A 16,493-nucleotide genomic window follows, 5' to 3' on the forward strand; every position below is an offset into this window, starting at 1 on the left:
AGACCGCTTCGATGACGCCGGAGTGGATATGGAAAATGCTTCTCTTCTCGGCCAACCACAAAGGTGAAGATCTGACTCTGGAAGACCTCAGCCGACTCCGTGTCGACGGATTAGTTGCCGGTCCTCGTTCGCTGTACCGGGGTCTGGTTCCGAGAGACCTGATGGGGACCTACGAGGATGGCTCGAGGTTTGTGAGGATATAGACTAAAGAAGATGTTGGGTATCGATTCAGGCTGAAGGGCGCAAAAGCCGTCGGAGGGTTAGGATGGGTAACGACCCTCTGATCCGACGAGAGATAATAACCACCGAAAGGAAATGGATGCTGCAATGATGAGGGACATTGGTACTATGCAAGAATGTTATGCCGTGCGAACGAAGTTAAGAAAGCTGCGGGGCGGAGGTAGGAAGGCACTTGAAGTGCCAAGGAAGGCGTTGCGCTGCCTTGCCGCCAAGGCTTTAGACCCCTTTGATTAAATGCCGATTGTCCCATGCTGTGATGCCTCGCAGCTTCCACGCCTCGAGTGACAGAACTCGATCACCATGTGAATTGAAATCGCTCAGTCCTCAACGACACTGATCCACCGCTCGGCCGTAGCGCAGGTAATATCAGCAGCCAGTTCGCCCCCATCGATCATCATGTCTTTAAAGGCAGCGTATCTGACGAGGTCGTCCACCTTCTCTACGGCGTATGCTAACACAAGCTCGCGCAGTTCTTTCCCAACCCCTGTTCCAGATTCGCAAACCTCTGTAGCGGCGTTGCCGGACGTGTTCATGTACGCATAGACCAGCATCACAACAACCTCAGAAACAGTCTCTTTATTGAGTTTCAGGCAATTCAGATCACGATGAAGCTTGTGTAGACAAAGGTCCTTGAGAGGCTTGATTATGAACCGATCGGCGAAGACATAGAGATGCGCGTGGCAGGCGACTTTGTCGGACATCTGGTCAGACGTCCTGAGAGAATGAAGGTGATCGGACAATAAGCCATGGGCACCATAAGTCTTAAAAGCAAAGGAGCGCTCAATGGCGCGAGCGTTGAGACTTTTTCGGCAGATGCAGGGTTTTCGAGAGCTGCCATCAGGAGATTTCGGCAACAGACCGCCACAACAGACACAAGTACAGGGTATCGTCATCGGTGATCAGTATGCCGTCGTAAACGCATTCCTTGGCGTTGCAGTCATAGACATTCCTTCTGAGGCCACATGAGCCGCAATGTTTGTAGACTAGTCGCGGTGTGCGAATTCCGACAGCGGACTCTCCTTGCTTTGGTGGCGCACGGTACATGCCAGTGTACGCGTATTCAGAGAACAAGACAAAGGTTTGAGGGTCGATATCGCTCAATGTCGCAGTCCGCTCGTGTGACTCTCGCATGCCATTCGACACCATGGCCGAGAGTGGTGCGGAGAGACCTTCGAAGATCGCAGGATGGGTGTGCATAGGCTCTGCACCAGGACCGAGGAGGAACGTCAAGGAAGCTGTCTTGAGGAGGGTGTTGAAGTCCACCATGGTAACGAGAACTCTGCCGGAACAGAGCGAAAACGCGGCTAGTAGCGATAGCGATTTGTCCGAAAGACCAGTAGGGTGTGGCAGTGGGTGTGTAGTCTCGAAAATTTGGTCTATGATGAAGATAAAGGAGGCCGATGAAATAAAATTCGCTGACCATTGCCGCCGTTTGCTGGCAGTCACCTATGCTTGGCATTTCCAAGGCAACCATGCTTTCAGCCGCCTCCGAGGAGTAAGGACTGCTTTGAAACAGCCACCCTAGATATAAAAGCCAAACCGGGATCTCCTTGTTGTATTCAGGCATGTTTCCGCGTTGTTCGAAGCCCCTCGCAGATACATCATCAGACTGAAAGAGCTTCTGGACAGCTTGACCACGAACACACCGTCTGAGCGATCATCCCCCACCCGGCACCGAGGTGCTAGACAGTGTTAAATTCACGAGGTGTCGTCTGTTTAATTTTCAACAGTTGGCTCCTGTCGGCCATTCCCTCATCATCCCTCCCCAAAAGCGCCAAGGCCGGAAAGTCGGCGGATTCGGGCGATCCTCGGCGGCAACTTCCGAGTCAAGAACTCCTCGACGAGACTGCTCACGTTGCCATCTCACGGACACCGCTCTTTTTCGAACCAATTCTAGTTATGCCTTCGTTTGCACTGAGACGTCAGAAGAGGTTGGAGAATGCATCTAAGTCAGGAAAAACCGCCACAGTGACATCGGCGACGGACTGGGAGCGGTTTGTTGATATCACCTGATACCTGTTCTTGGGCGACTGACTATATTCAGGTTCCTCTCAGGCAGTCTCTTTACTTTCGTGTGCGGCGACGATGAGGAGATTCCATCAAAGACTTTTCAAGTCCACGCTGGGCTTGTTGCGCATGCTTCTGAGCCGCTCAACAGACTGATGAGCAATGGCCAGATGACTGAGTCCATCCAACACTCAGCTCACCTCCCCGAGGTTGACCCCCAGACGTTCGTGCTCTTCACCCAGTGGCTGTACACCGGCATCTACCGACCCTCTCCCCGAAATCTCTCGCAGGATCGCCAAATGTGTGCCTTTCACCCAAAAGCATTCTGTCTCCGGTGTGGCACCCTCAACGCCGATCGTGAAAGCGAGCTGTGGCCATTTTGCTCCGAGACTTGCGTCGAGAAAGACAATAGCGGCCGAGAATCATCGTGGAGGTATTGCACCGAGTGCCGGGGAATCATGCATGTCACCAAAGGCGTCAAGCAAGCGACCTGTCCAGCCTGTGAGAATGCCACATGTGACAAGTTGGGGCGGCATGGCGGGCAAGCCGTTCCTGACGGCTCCACGGCTCTCAGCGGCAAGCCGACAGACTGTGCACCGATCAACACATTCGCAACCATGATATACAACGTCAACAGCATACCACACCAGATCTTCGCTGCAAAGCTGGACACCCTTTCGCCGCCGATCGCTCACTCCAACGACCTGGCCTGCCACGCGAAGCTCTACTGCTTTGCCCAGATGTACATGGCGGACCCATTGAAAGATATTTGCACGCATATGCTGCACCGCGACCTGATGCACTTCGAGATCACGACCGACACCATTGGGGCTGTTGTCGAGTTGGTGAGTTTCACATACGACAACACCGTATTCGACACCGGTATGCTGAGCGGCGGGTCCGAGCTGCGCGACCTTGTGCTCCGCTTCGTCATCGCCCGGAAGAGCAGGCTGGCGCAATTTCATGAGTTTGATGAGCTGTTGGTCGCTGGAGGTGATTTTGTCGTTGACCTTTTTCGAGGAGAGCTGATGATGCCGTTTTGAGGTGCAAACAGGCTAGACAGTTCAGACAACTGCATCGTATGGTTCCTGGCATTTTGGAAGAGGTAGAGTATACCCATGGAAGGTGTATGTCCAGTAGAATGCCGTTAAGATAGACCGATGCAACGAACAGCCGCTGCAATGTCGCACGAGCGTGATGATGCATCAGGTGCATTTCCAGGAGTTGATCACGAGACAACACATCGCAGGGTGCGAGTAGGGGCAACCAGTCAAGCCTCACATTACCACGTCAGCTCGCACATTAGACTCCCTGGCTAACCCAGACCACCACTCCCCATCCCCGTCGCCGACGGTGGCGCGGGATAATTATAATGCTCGTCAAACTCCTGGCCCGAAAACAGCGCCGTGTCCTGGAAATCCGAGAAGATCTCGGGAAACAGCTCCTCAATGCTGCCCTGCTGGCCCTGGTAGCTCATGTACGCGTCGTCCTGCACGCCCGCCGCCGCGTGTGCGCCGCCGCTCTGATCATACCCGCCGTAGAAAGGGCCGGGGTGCTGCTGTTGCTGCTGCTGGCCCATGCCGCCGTTGTTATTCATGAGGGCTGGCTCCCGTGGTATCGAGTCCTCGATACGCCGCAGCATATTCTCGCTGGACGCCAAAGCCGTCTCCGCGAGATCCCAGCTCGTCTCGTCGTAGTGGCGACGCAGGGTGTCGACGAGGGTGCGCGCGCTCGTCATGCAGTGTCTGCGCACCTCGGGAAAATTCGTCTGCAGGGCGCAGCGCAGCAGCAGCGTGACCGCGGATGTGAAGTGGTGCGCGTTGTAGGGCAACCAGAAGCCACGCAGGTCCTGCTTGCCCAGCGAGCAGACGAGGCGCACGATGTCCTCGGCGGCGGCCTGGCAGCCCGCGAGCCACGAGGAGGCGGGCTCGGATTCCCGCTGGGAGATCTCGTGCCAGGCGATGCGGCGCAGGAGCATGCGCACGGCGAGGAAGGAGAGTTGCAGGTTGACGAGGCCGGGGACGGCGGGGCGGTTCTGGAAGTCTTGCAGGTTGAGCCAGGAGGGGCGGCTTTCGATCCAGCGGTTGAGTTCGATTTCGGAGCGCGAGGTTTGCTCAGCGGCGATGGTGTCGTTGCCGGAGCGGATGTGGTAGATGAGGGGGAGGACGTCGCCGACGATCTCGGTCAGTTTGCAGAGGTGGATGAAGACTTCGGCGGCGCGGACGTGCTTGACCGAGTTGCTGCGGCCGGCGGTGAGGAGCTCGAGCGTGGGTAGGGGGACGTCGTAGTGGTTCTTGGAGATGTAGGGCGGTGTGCCCTGAGCGAAGTTGAACCAGCGGTCGTGCACCACGATGCCCCACCAGGCTTTCCAGCGGACGCGACGTTCTTGCTCCAACATTTTCCATTCGCTACAGTCGTGATTCAGGCCGATGGCGTGGGCCAGGGCCACTATTCGAGCCACGGCGGTTGAATTATTGATGAGGTTTGTCGATGGTCGTCCGGCAACATTCATGGTTGTTGCCAGGATGTTGGCCAGGTTGTTCTTTGAGGCTTCGCTGCTGTTGACTGAGCAGGCTACCTGCCAGGCAAAGTCTTGGTCGGGTCTGGCGTAATTGGCCAAAGCTGGGGACAGATCCCAGTAGAACAAGGCATTGGATATTAGGTTGATTAAGAAGTTCTGGGGTATTTGATGCCGCGTCTTGAGGCGTGAGACGACACAGTGCTCTTCGGTGAAGGGAAACGCAGGGTGGACATTTTCGAAGAAATTGGCAACCACCTTGTCGAGGAATGGGTCGACTTGTTCCAGCAGCTCATTCGGCAGGTTTCGGGAGCATGCGCAGTCGTTGGGCGATTGCCTTCTAGGTGGTACAGGAGCACGATAGATTGGTTTCTGGTGAGAGTCCTTACGACCGAGATTCGGCTGAATCGGGACATGGCCGGTGTTGCTGTTGGCAGCCTGTGGTAGATACTGGTCAATGACCTGGTTGTCGCGAGCGACAATCGGTCCAACGATGTAGGAAGACTCATCGATTGCCATGTTGTCGGTCTCGGGCAACATTGAGCGATGGATGAAGCCGATCTTGGGGGTGACGCGTTCGTCCTTTTTGCCGGTGGCAGAAGAACAGGCGACACCGTGCATGCGACAGAGCAGACATGCCTGGCCCGGTACCTCGATGGTACATCTTGAACGTCGCTTGTGACAGCGCGTACAGGCCGGGTACTTGTGGGAGCGATAGGGACGTGCTGTCTTCATATTGGCCACAGGAGCATGATGTTTATCAGGGTTGTTGGAGAGTGGAGTTACCGCGCCGTGTGGTTCTATGTCGAGCGCCTCCGAAGACCTCTTGCCAGCTGTTGGACGTGGTGATGGCGCTGTCGAAACACTTGAATCGCGAATTGGCGTTTCTCCGGGTGTGGGAAGAGGTGAGTCGGGCAGAGAGAGCGAATGAGGCCCCTCGTTTTGGCTGTGGATCATTTTCCTCTCAGGTTCCGCCTCCATCTTCACCACGCTATACTCCTTTCAGACGGTCAGCTCTGCATCTGCCACTTCTGCTCTTTTCCCAAGGTCTTCTTGACACTCTCTGGACTATAACGCTGGGCGATAAGCCTCTCCCTTGTGGTATTGGACAGCTGTCTCTGTGCCTGACTCCAAACCAGGTCCAATTCGATGTAGATCAGTCAGGAGCGGACGTTGACGTGGTCTTGGCGGAGCGCGTGCCTCAAAAGAACACACAGGTATGTTACAGGCGATAAGTAGACTACGCAACGCAACGCTGGCAGATGTCACCCATATGAAGGCTGCGAGCACGTGGTAATTAACTTCCTCAACCGAGCGATGGCTCTTCTTCTAGGGCATCCAACGGTCGCGCTTCCGTAATGATGGGACCGGCGACTTACAAGTACTGCCGTGGCTGATGCAGGTGCCGACGGGTAAGGTAACGAGTGGTTTCGGAGCTGTCAGACGGCCGGGACCCGTGTGAAGCGTGAGCCTGAGATGACGCGCCTCTGGCATGTTTGACCGGGCATATGCAGCATCCGACATTGTGGTCCGATGAAATGACACAAGCCGATACCGGGGCCTCAACGTGCGATGCGTGTTCGGGCCCCTGGGGGGGTGGCGTTTTCTGCGTCTCCATCCACACGAATCAGCACCTACGTAGGCCTAGGGTCGACTATCCCCAACCACTTACATCTCAATCTTCACAGCTGAACGACCGTTTGTGGAAGTTCCATATTCTTGCCTTTATCCATTCATCATACTGCGATTCCGTCGGGCGGAGCGGACGCTTTTCCTATATCTTTCGCGATGGCTTCGCAACACCTCAAGAGTAGTGGACAAACCCAAGTCATCTCCACCGCACTTCACGAAGGAGGCTGACTTATACGAGCAATTTCCAAAATGGCCCCTATGCTGGATGCAAACCCCGACGCATCCGGAAACGCCTCAGTAGCCAACGCGATTCCTTATCAGGGTGTCAGCCACGCCAAACTGCAGGCGCTGGCGAACAAATGCCTAGCAAATTACGGCACAAAGTTTGAAAAGGACATCATCACCCGCACTGACGGTCTTTATGTCTACACCGCCGACGGACACCGAGTCCTTGATTGGACCTCCGGCCAGATGAGCTGCTTGGTCGGCCATGGTCATCCAGAAGTCGTCGAGACTGTGCACAAGCATGCCGCTCATTTGGATCATCTGTTCTCTGGCATGCTGTCGCCACCAGTCATTAGCCTTGCCAATCGCTTAACGTCAGCTTTACCTTCAGGTTTGGACAAGGCTTTCTTTCTAAGCACAGGCGGGGAGAGCAACGAAGCCGCCATCAAGATGGCCAAAGTCTACACAGGCAAATTTGAGATCGTCGGACTTGGCGCTTCCTGGCACGGCATGACAGCCCAGGCGCTAGGTGCACAGTACCATTTCGGTCGTAGTGGTCAAGGTCCTGTCATGCCTGGAATGCATATGCTGCCACCGCCAAACGCATATCGATCTATCTTCAGAAATGCTGATGGTTCGTATGATTGGGAGAAAGAGCTCGACTATGGTTGGTCTCTCATCGACCGGGCGTCCTGCGGCTCGCTCGCCGCGTGCATCGTTGAATGCATTCAATCGTCTGCCGGCATGCACGTCCTCCCGCCCGGCTATCTCAAGGCTCTGAAGAAGCACTGCGAAAAGCGTGGTATGTTGCTCATCGTGGACGAGGCTCAAACTGGCGTTGGTCGCTGTGGCGACCTCATGGCGATCAACCATGAAGATGTGGTCCCTGACATACTGACTCTCAGCAAAACTCTTGGTAACGGGCTGCCGCTCAGCGCAGTCATTACCAGCGATGAAATCGAGCGCGTCTGTACTGAACGAGACTTCTGCTTCTACACAACGCATGTCAACGATCCCTTACCCGCTGCTGTGGGCGACAAAGTTCTGGAGATTGTACTCAGGGACAACTTGATCGAGAACTCTAGGAGACTTGGTAAGGTCCTGAAAGATGGTCTGCTGGCGCTGCAGGAGAGATACGGCTGCATTGGCGACATTCGTGGCCGAGGACTCATGTGCGGTGTAGAGATCGTGGGCGACCGCGAAACCAAGGCATTGGACCTCGTGCTAGCCAAAGACATTGCCAACGCCATGTATGATCGTGGCCTATGGGCCAATCTTAGCAGTCACGCAAGCTTTGGTGGTGTGTTCAGAATTGCTCCGCCTATCATCATCACGGAGGAGCAAGTAAGGGAAGGGTTGGCAATTATGGAAGACGCATTCAAGAACACGCCTGGTAGCAGGCCTCTATACTAGACGAGAGTAAGATAGACAGAACCTCATAATCAGACGGCAATACCATTCCTTCACTGCCTGTGTTTTACTGCCTGAGGCCGGAGAAACATTTTTCCATCTCCGTCGAATTTTCTCTGCCGTCCAAGTTGCCCTCTCCAAAATTTTGTAAACTTGCATCACAGGTCCAGACACTGCAAGATACCCTCCTCAATCGTTTCTTCGCTGATCATGGGTCCTGGAAGGCGTATGAAGAAGCAGGGTCCTCCTGCGACCCTTGAACAGCTTGGCCTAGCATCGAAGTCCAAGCGGAAAAATGTAGACGCCGCCGCTCAAGACGGCCCCACGAGGAAGCGCAAGAAGACCACAGACGAGCCCACCGAGGTTGCAGAGCCCAAGAAGCTGGTCAAACTTGACCGTAAGATCAGGCAAGATATCGATGAGAGCGTTGCGAAAAAGCCCAAGAAAGCGAAAAAGCAGTTCGTGAACAATGATGCGCAGATTACGGTGCCTCCCCCGATGCTCATAGAGGGTTTCGAAGATGAGGACGACGAAGATGCGCCTGAGCTGGTGGATGGCGATCTTAGTGATGCAAACTTTTCGCAAGAGGAGGATGAAGAAGTGGACGAGATGGCTCTCGAGGATGTCTCCTCAGGCTCGGGTACAGGATCAGACTCGGTGTTCGACTCAGACGACCCGGATGCGGGCCAGCAAAAGCGTGGAGCCATGTTCTCCGATGACGAAGATGCCTCCGACGCCGAAGCACAACTCACAGCGGCCAACATTGAAGGCCTCTCCCGGAAGCTGGACCAAGAGCAAGCAGATCTCGAGGCGGACGCCCAGGCTGAGCTACAAGACAATGCGCTACAAACAAACATCGCGGCAGACTCAGACTTGCTTGACACTGCCGGTGCCACCACAAATCTAGCACCCGATCTAGCCCTCATTCGCAACCGGATCACAGAAGCAATTCGGATCCTCAGCAACTTCTCGACTAGCAACCCTACTAAATCTCGCTCTGAATACACCGACCTGCTCATCTCCGACATCTGTACCTACTACGGCTACAACGAATTCCTTGCCAACAAGCTTTTCTCTCTCTTCTCCCCGTCTGAAGCCTTCGCATTCTTCGAAGCCAACGAGACACCACGACCCATCGTCCTGCGTACAAATATGCTCCGCACAAATCGACGCACCCTCGCACAATCTCTCATCAATCGGGGAGTTGTCCTCCAACCTGTCGGCAAGTGGTCCAAGGTCGGCCTTCAAATCTTCGAGGCACCCGTCCCTCTAGGTGCCACTCCCGAATACCTAGCAGGCCACTACATCCTCCAAGCCGCCTCCTCCTTCCTGCCCGTCATGGCGCTGGCCCCACAGCCCAACGAGCGGGTACTCGACATGGCCGCCGCGCCCGGCGGTAAGACCACCTACATCTCGGCACTCATGCGCAATACAGGTGCTGTCTTCGCCAACGATGCGAATCGCAAGCGCGCCAAGGGTCTCATTGGCAACATTCACCGCTTGGGCTGCAAGAACGTCATCGTGTGCAACTACGACGCGCAGAAGGCGTTCCCCAAGATCCTCGGCGGCTTCGATCGCATCCTGCTGGATGCGCCCTGCTCCGGCACGGGCGTCATTGGCAAGGACCCCAGCGTCAAGACGAGCAAGAACGAGCGCGACTTTCTGATGCTGCCGCACATGCAGAAGCAACTGCTGCTCGCTGCCATTGACTCGGTCGATCACGCCAGCAAAACCGGCGGCTACGTCGTCTACTCCACCTGCTCCGTCACGGTGGACGAAAACGAGAGCGTCGTGCAGTACGTACTGCGCAAACGTCCCAACGTCAAGATCGTCGAGACGGGATTGCCCGAGGGCTTTGGCACCGAGGCTTTCAAGGCCTTCGAGGGCAAAAAGTTCGATGAGCACATGAATTGGGCCAGGCGGTGGTACCCGCATAAGGAAAATGTCGATGGCTTCTTTGTCTGCAAGCTCCGTAAAGTGGGCCCGTCACCGAAGGGCGCAGGTGTGGCGGGAGCTGCGGACGTGAATGGCGAAGCATCTGTGGCGATCAACGGTGTTAGCAAGAGGGCAAAGGGCACCAGCAGCGCAGAGGAATCCGCGACAGACACCAAGGACGACGACGATGAGTTCGGCGGCTTCGACGACGAGGCAGACGAGCAGGTCATGCAGCGTGAGGAGCGAAAACGCTTGAGGCGTAAGGGCCTTGATCCCCGGACCGTGGGCTTCAAGGCCAGCGGCAAGGCGAAGACGAAGTCGAAGTCAGGCAGCGGAACTGAAGAGAAATCCCGTACAAACGGCGGCACGAATGGCGTAGCAACGACAGTGGACAAGGCGGAGAAGAAGTCACTGCCAGAAAAGGCTAACGGTGAAGCAAGCGCCGCGGAGGTGGATCTGTCCAAGGTCAGCGGTTCCACGACGTTGGAGAAGAAGGCGCGGGCAGGCCAGGTGGTGAGCGAAAAGCCCAAGGAGACGAAGCTGAAGAGCAAAAACAAGGACAAGACGGAGACGACGAAAAGGGGAAAGAAGGGCCCGGCGCCTGCGTCCGGGGCGTGAGAAACGGATCTCTAGTGAATATAGTGGGGATCGTGTACTCAATGAGCACATGGCCATCAAAATCACTTTCTAGGTGGATCAGGTCTTCTCTCTATGATACCGTGGCACCACTAAAACTTGAGCTGCTGTTGACCTCTCCCTTACGCCATGTTATACGAAGCATCCCCACGAGACCACCTATCAGACTACTTTGGCCGTCCTTGTCCGTTGGACATTGGATATTAGCACCCACTGAGTGTGCTAGGGCTCCGATATCGACTTGGAGCTCCTCTACGGGGAGGCTTGCTCAGGAACACGCTGTTTCGTCATTGTCTAAACATCAAGGCAGTGAATGTCTTGGCATCCTGGTAGCCCCCCATCCGTATTCGACCACAGGCTATGGAAATCAGGCACATCAGCAATTAGGTGGATTGCCTGGAGCATGGCAGCAGTGTCTCGCCGATGGGGCCACAGTATGATTCCAGTTGTTCCATTTCCGTGAGGCTTCCTACTAGTCCAGCAAACCTGACAAATTACATACACGGCTCAAAGCAAACCCCAATTCATCAATTCAACCGGTTGCCCATGAGCCCTGACTTCCGAACGGCTTCCTTGAGTGCTTTGTATATCATTGGAAAACCAGTCTCAAAAGAATCCGCCATCGCCTCCAGAGTCGGTCTCAGAGCTTCTCCGTCCTCGGAGTTTGTTTTCTTGTAATCCTTATACTCGTTGCGGAACCTCTTAGCGTCAGCCAGCATTGGAGCGACAGGGCCTCTGAGGAATCGTAGTTCGGTCTGACTGGAGTTTTTTATCGCTTTGAGCACCGCCTCGTGGTACCGGTGAGTATCGTCCGACTCCCGGTCAGGATTTGCATCCATGGGAAGTTCGTGATGAGCAATCAGCCCTACCAAGATTTCCTCGATGTACGCATACGCGATGTTTAGGTACTGGCCGCGCTCCATAAACGTGGGTTTCTTTTTGGAGAGCTCCAACATGTTGTTGAGAACCTCAAGACGATGACCGTAAGTCCCGGAAACGATGCCCCGTTTGGCCATCTCCTTGGGAGTAACATTTGCCATGGTGTTCACTCCTCCTCGATCTTATCGTCTTCTGAGTCTCGGATCTGGTAGGATGCGGCCCTCGGGCTTTTCACTCTGTCGCTTCTGAAGCAAGTACCTAGCACCACCTCATGCTGTTCCGAGCAGAGATTTATACGAAAGAGGAGCATGCTCTCATTAAAGGGCGTGTCAGATTTGTATGCCCTCAGTGTCTTGGAATACGACCGAGGGCACTACATCAGTAAGCCGAGCCCTCGCTAAAGACAACTTGACCTATCGTGCTCCGAGCCCGGCGCCGTGATTGGTACTGTCGCGGCCAGATCAAAACACAGGTAATCGCAAATGACACGAGATGGTGCGCCAGTGATTACTATGCGTCTTGGTGCTTCTGATGTCTTGACGGTCTAGATGCCCAGTCGGGCCTCGTAAGGGAGGGGCAGGCAGACATTTGTTACCTGCTGTAACATGAAATGCCAATGTGCTACGACTTATTCCCCTTCTTGATCGATATACCTTTGAGCAGTTGTGTTTCTCTGAAAGAATAGCGTCTCGAGGTGTAGGAGCCTTGTCGGCAGTTCTAGGAGCGCATGGCCGAAACTAGTTCAGATGTCTTTCGTCAGCCCACAAAGAAGCTCGATATTGCTGATTTCAGTTCAGCTGGGTCATATTATTGATTTCAGTCCCCCAAGACCTGGTAGCTCACTGACTCACTTGTTGTCATGCTGATCGATACTTACAATAAGACGAGCAGGCACGTTTCAGCAGCCCGTGAAGACTTATAGTCAGCGAACTGGCCTACTGGAGACAAGATGCAGTTCACCGGTCTCCGTCATAGCACTCACGCAGAGAACCTTGCAAGATATGAGCTATCTATAGTTCTCGTCCCTACGAGCAGATCGGAACGTAGTAGATCTTGTTGCTAGCTATACTCATATGACATGAACCCTGTAGCACTGAGACAACAGCTTAGGCAAGCGACTGTGCAACTCAAAACCTTCCAATAAACTCCTCGACAATTCATAATAGCCCCGAATCACTTGACATAGACAAATCTGGCCTGTTGCTTGTCGGTCATATCCAAAAACTCTTCGTTGCGGACATAGATAGCGGCTTCCCCGCTTGCCGCCAACTTTTGAGCGTTTTGCCGGTTAACCCAAGTGATGTAGGCGAAGTAAAAGCCTGGCATAACAAGGGCAAAGCAGAAGCAAATCATCATAGCTCGGAAGCCAGTTTGATACTCAGGTGCTTCTCGACCGAGAAAAAACTGTGGTCCCACGATGAACCCTGCAGAATACCCAAGGAACTGGATACAGTTTGCAGTTGTGCGTTTGGTGTGCCCGGCGATGTTGGAGTTGGTCAAAGCCCAAAGCATGGGAAGGGTGCCGTTACTGAAGTTTGTGAGGTATAGGCCGCAGAGGCGACCGACTCTGTTCGAGGCAGGAAGCTGATTGATGAGTACTGCGCCGATGACCGCGGGTACATTGCAGACTATCTGCATGAGGCATCGCGTGTTGGGAAAGTATAGAACGGTGAGCCCGGCAACCAACAAGCCGATGTTCTCGGTGAGACCAAGTGGTGCATTAAGCAACGAGCTTTCGAACGTACCATATCCAAAGCCTCGAATAACGAGAGATCCAAATGAAGCAACTGCAGTCATTGGAATCATCCAAATAATTGTGTAGATGAATGACCACCAGACTTTCTCGTCAGTCAGTGCTTCAATGAATTGATCCTTCTTGAATTGCTTGCTGGCAATACCGGTGCGATTGGCTCTGATCCGTTCAAGGGCGATAGCTTTCTCTTCTTCGTTCAAAAATTTGCAGTCGACAATTGTGTCAGGCATCCAAATCCATAAGACGATTGACCATGCCAGCCCCAGAAGACCGAAGACGATGAAGAACCACTTCCAGACTGGAATGCCAGTCTCAATATGGCCAATGCCGTAGGAGATAACGGACTGGAGGATGATAGCCAGTCCATTTCCACAGAACCAAATCGTCATCCGGAGCGGAATTTCGTCTTGCTTATACCATGATCCGGTAATGAGAACATAAGCAGGCGAAACTCCACCCTCGGCGGCTCCCAGAAGAAACCGGCAGACGGCCATGCCAGCGAAGTTGTGTACACCAGCGGTACAAAACAGTAGGATCGCCCATAGAATCGACGTGACAACGACGAATTTACCAGGAGGAAGATATGTCAAGCAAACAGCTGCTACCGGTTGAAAAGCCAGGTAACCGAAGTAGAATATTGATCTGTGCACAGAGTTAGCAGAGAGACGGTCTGGCAGTCGTAGGTGTCCTACATGCTCCATGAATAGTCTTGTCCATTGAGGTTGATGTTCTCGAGTAGACCGTAGATCGCAGCTTGGGGAAGCACACTCTTGTCCATGTATTGGATCATATAGCTCGTAAACATCAGCGGCATCAGACGCATGTCAATCTTGCGTAGAACTCGCTTCTGCTGCTCCTCTGTGTATGTGACAGAGATATCACCCTTTTTCTCGAGAAAATCGAGCGCAATATCGGCCTTTCCGCCCTTCTGTTCGCCCAAGTCCTGAACATCACCGTCGTGGACTGAAGCAGACAATGACCTTGAGGATGGGAGGGCATCGCTTTTCTCCATAGGCTTCTCCATCTTGGAGGATCTAGCTGAACAATCAAGTTCTTGATGAATGTTGTGGCGAACAATCAATCCAAAGATGCAAAGAGATCTAGGCTGCTTTTCAAAATCAGCCTGCCTTGGGAATTCCAGGAGCACTCTAGAGAGAGCGCTCTAGAATTTGAGGGTATTTGTACCTCTTGGGTGTCTTAATTCCGTGGTTGTTATCAAACCGGCCGCAGCAAACCAAGAAAGGGGCAGCAAGGCCAGAACGTTATCAGTGCTTTGGCTGGTCCTATATACCGTATCTCTCGTCTCTTTTGCTTCGGTTCGTGAAGACAGTCTAGCGGGTGGGTCCCGAAGAGGCCGGGACTGGTCCTTGTTGAGGAGCTGACGCAGCGCTTCAGTGAAGCAGGAACAACGTTTAATGTGACCTAGAATCGCTCCTGAACGTCTCGGCCTGTCTCAAGCGTTATCATACCTTCTCCGAGCTGCGGGGTGATTCAACCCCGACTTAACGACGAGCAAAATTGTACTTTGAGAGTAGGATGCCCTGGAAGTTCAGGGACAGCCCCGAAGCGGCCCCATAGTTTACGCTAATGTTATCGTTAGCGCCGTCGAAACGCTGGACCTAATCGGGGTCTGCGTAACGCTCGTAGAAGATACTCTGGCCCACCATCTCCGCATCTGCGGTAGACGATACCCGCGGCTGATGAGTTCGCCTGCTATCGGTCGTATCTGCGGCTTGCATACCTGAAACATTTAGTGCCTGAATCGTTGACAATATCGATGCATCTGACGCCTTCCCTCTTAGATGCGAAGAGCATATAACAAGTTAACAACCACTGTGATCCGAAGCGGTAAATCAAGAGCAGAAAAGACTTCCCATAATCAGACATTGGCGCTTCATAATCTGCACACGACAGAACAATCATGGCCCTTACTGAGACCACCACCGACAGCGTGAAGACAACTTTGTCTGGCGCAAGGTATCACACTTGCGTGGTCGAGAACCATGATTTTGTCCCTCCAAAGGACTTCGAGTTTCCGGGCAATCTAGTCCCTGTGCAAATCAATCCTAAGGGACCGACGGAGGTTCCTGTCAAGACGTTTGTTGATTACTCCAAGCCAGAAAACGAGGTAAGACACCCGAGAACTCAACGTTCTCAGTTCATTGTAAGTGCGACGTTACTTATAGACCACAGTACAGATACAAGGACTTCTTGCCATACAACACGCTGACATCGGAGGACGCACTTACTCCGTATGAACATGTGGATGCGGCATCTCGAGCTGATCCCGACAAAAAAGCGCTTCTGGATGCCATTCCTGACAAAAAGGACATGACACCTAATATTGGTACCGAAATTAGGGGCATCCAGTTAAGTGGTTTAAGCAATCAGCAAAAAGACGAACTGGCACTCCTCGTTGCCGAGCGCGGTATTGTCATTTTCCGCGAGCAGGATTTTGTCGATCAAGGCATTGACTGGTTGCGCGAGTTTGGATCTTACTTCGGTCGACTACATGTACACCAATGGGGAGTCCACCCAAAGGACGCTCCTGAATTGACTGTTGTTTTCCGTGATAGTGACAAGGGCTCATATTTCGATAATCAAGCCGAGGGCTCGCTCAACACAGTGTCATGGCACACAGGTACGTAACACAACTGTGAATCATTCAGAGGTTTAAGGACTCACTGTAAGACAGACATGTCATACGAGAAGAATCCGCCGGGAGTGACCTTTCTTTCGTCACTCAGCGGACCGAGCTGCGGAGGTGACACTCTGTATGCCAACACCATGACTGCTTACGATCGCTTGTCGCCTACCATGCAGAAGTTCCTAGAGACTTTGGAGGCCGTGCACTCAGGGACCCGCCAGAATCTGCTCTCCAACAAAACCAACCTTGTTCGACGACCTGGTATTGATACGATCCATCCCGTGGTTCGCAAGCACCCCGTGACGGGTCGAAAGGCGCTGTGGGTGAACCAGGAATACACCACCAAGATCGTGGGTATGAAGAAAGCGGAGAGTGATTTGCTTCTGAACTTCCTTTTTGATCATATTCATCGAGGCCTGGACTTTCAAACCCGTGCCAGGTGGGAAAATGGAACAGTTGTTGTGTATGATAATCGCATGGTGCAGCACTCGGTCACGCTGGATTATCCCGTGGGTCAGGGGGGACGCCGTCATTTGGTTCGGGTCACACCTCAAGCTGAGCCGCCATCTCTATAGCAGCCTTGCCACTTCTGATCTGGCCCAGGAGTGCTT

At 53.6% G+C, this 16,493-nt stretch overlaps 9 protein-coding genes across 9 annotated transcripts; 4 read left to right on the forward strand and 5 right to left on the reverse strand.

Annotated features, from left to right (window-relative positions):
- Positions 1 to 557: 557 nt before the first annotated feature.
- On the reverse strand, positions 558 to 941 carry HMPREF1541_10271 (uncharacterized protein; the record flags this gene model as incomplete). Its single annotated transcript, XM_008714942.1, has 1 exon — positions 558 to 941. One exon carries the CDS (start codon positions 939 to 941, stop codon positions 558 to 560), a length of 384 nt encoding a protein of 127 aa, XP_008713164.1.
- Positions 942 to 1,077: 136 nt separating this feature from the next.
- HMPREF1541_10272 (uncharacterized protein) lies at positions 1,078 to 1,506 on the reverse strand (the record flags this gene model as incomplete). The annotated part of the gene is made up of 1 exon (XM_008714943.1): positions 1,078 to 1,506. One exon carries the CDS (start codon positions 1,504 to 1,506, stop codon positions 1,078 to 1,080), a length of 429 nt encoding a protein of 142 aa, XP_008713165.1.
- Positions 1,507 to 2,705: 1,199 nt separating this feature from the next.
- On the forward strand, positions 2,706 to 3,290 carry HMPREF1541_10273 (uncharacterized protein; the record flags this gene model as incomplete). Its single annotated transcript, XM_008714944.1, has 1 exon — positions 2,706 to 3,290. The coding sequence occupies one exon, from the start codon at positions 2,706 to 2,708 to the stop codon at positions 3,288 to 3,290; it is 585 nt and encodes a 194-aa protein (XP_008713166.1).
- A 272-nt stretch (positions 3,291 to 3,562) lies between these two features.
- HMPREF1541_10274 (uncharacterized protein) lies at positions 3,563 to 5,746 on the reverse strand (the record flags this gene model as incomplete). The annotated part of the gene is made up of 1 exon (XM_008714945.1): positions 3,563 to 5,746. One exon carries the CDS (start codon positions 5,744 to 5,746, stop codon positions 3,563 to 3,565), a length of 2,184 nt encoding a protein of 727 aa, XP_008713167.1.
- Positions 5,747 to 6,646: 900 nt separating this feature from the next.
- HMPREF1541_10275 (uncharacterized protein) lies at positions 6,647 to 8,035 on the forward strand (the record flags this gene model as incomplete). Its single annotated transcript, XM_008714946.1, has 1 exon — positions 6,647 to 8,035. One exon carries the CDS (start codon positions 6,647 to 6,649, stop codon positions 8,033 to 8,035), a length of 1,389 nt encoding a protein of 462 aa, XP_008713168.1.
- A 207-nt stretch (positions 8,036 to 8,242) lies between these two features.
- On the forward strand, positions 8,243 to 10,585 carry HMPREF1541_10276 (ribosomal RNA small subunit methyltransferase B; the record flags this gene model as incomplete). The annotated part of the gene is made up of 1 exon (XM_008714947.1): positions 8,243 to 10,585. One exon carries the CDS (start codon positions 8,243 to 8,245, stop codon positions 10,583 to 10,585), a length of 2,343 nt encoding a protein of 780 aa, XP_008713169.1.
- A 545-nt stretch (positions 10,586 to 11,130) lies between these two features.
- On the reverse strand, positions 11,131 to 11,643 carry HMPREF1541_10277 (uncharacterized protein; the record flags this gene model as incomplete). The annotated part of the gene is made up of 1 exon (XM_008714948.1): positions 11,131 to 11,643. One exon carries the CDS (start codon positions 11,641 to 11,643, stop codon positions 11,131 to 11,133), a length of 513 nt encoding a protein of 170 aa, XP_008713170.1.
- A 1,012-nt stretch (positions 11,644 to 12,655) lies between these two features.
- On the reverse strand, positions 12,656 to 14,259 carry HMPREF1541_10278 (uncharacterized protein; the record flags this gene model as incomplete). Its single annotated transcript, XM_008714949.1, has 2 exons — positions 12,656 to 13,877; positions 13,928 to 14,259. 2 exons carry the CDS (start codon positions 14,257 to 14,259, stop codon positions 12,656 to 12,658), a joined length of 1,554 nt encoding a protein of 517 aa, XP_008713171.1.
- Positions 14,260 to 15,156: 897 nt separating this feature from the next.
- On the forward strand, positions 15,157 to 16,457 carry HMPREF1541_10279 (uncharacterized protein; the record flags this gene model as incomplete). The annotated part of the gene is made up of 3 exons (XM_008714950.1): positions 15,157 to 15,363; positions 15,429 to 15,876; positions 15,931 to 16,457. 3 exons carry the CDS (start codon positions 15,157 to 15,159, stop codon positions 16,455 to 16,457), a joined length of 1,182 nt encoding a protein of 393 aa, XP_008713172.1.
- Positions 16,458 to 16,493: the final 36 nt, after the last annotated feature.

The sequence above is a fragment of the Cyphellophora europaea genome, assembly GCF_000365145.1.
Source record: "Cyphellophora europaea CBS 101466 unplaced genomic scaffold supercont1.12, whole genome shotgun sequence".
In the NCBI taxonomy this organism is placed as follows: Eukaryota; Fungi; Ascomycota; class Eurotiomycetes; order Chaetothyriales; family Cyphellophoraceae; genus Cyphellophora; species Cyphellophora europaea.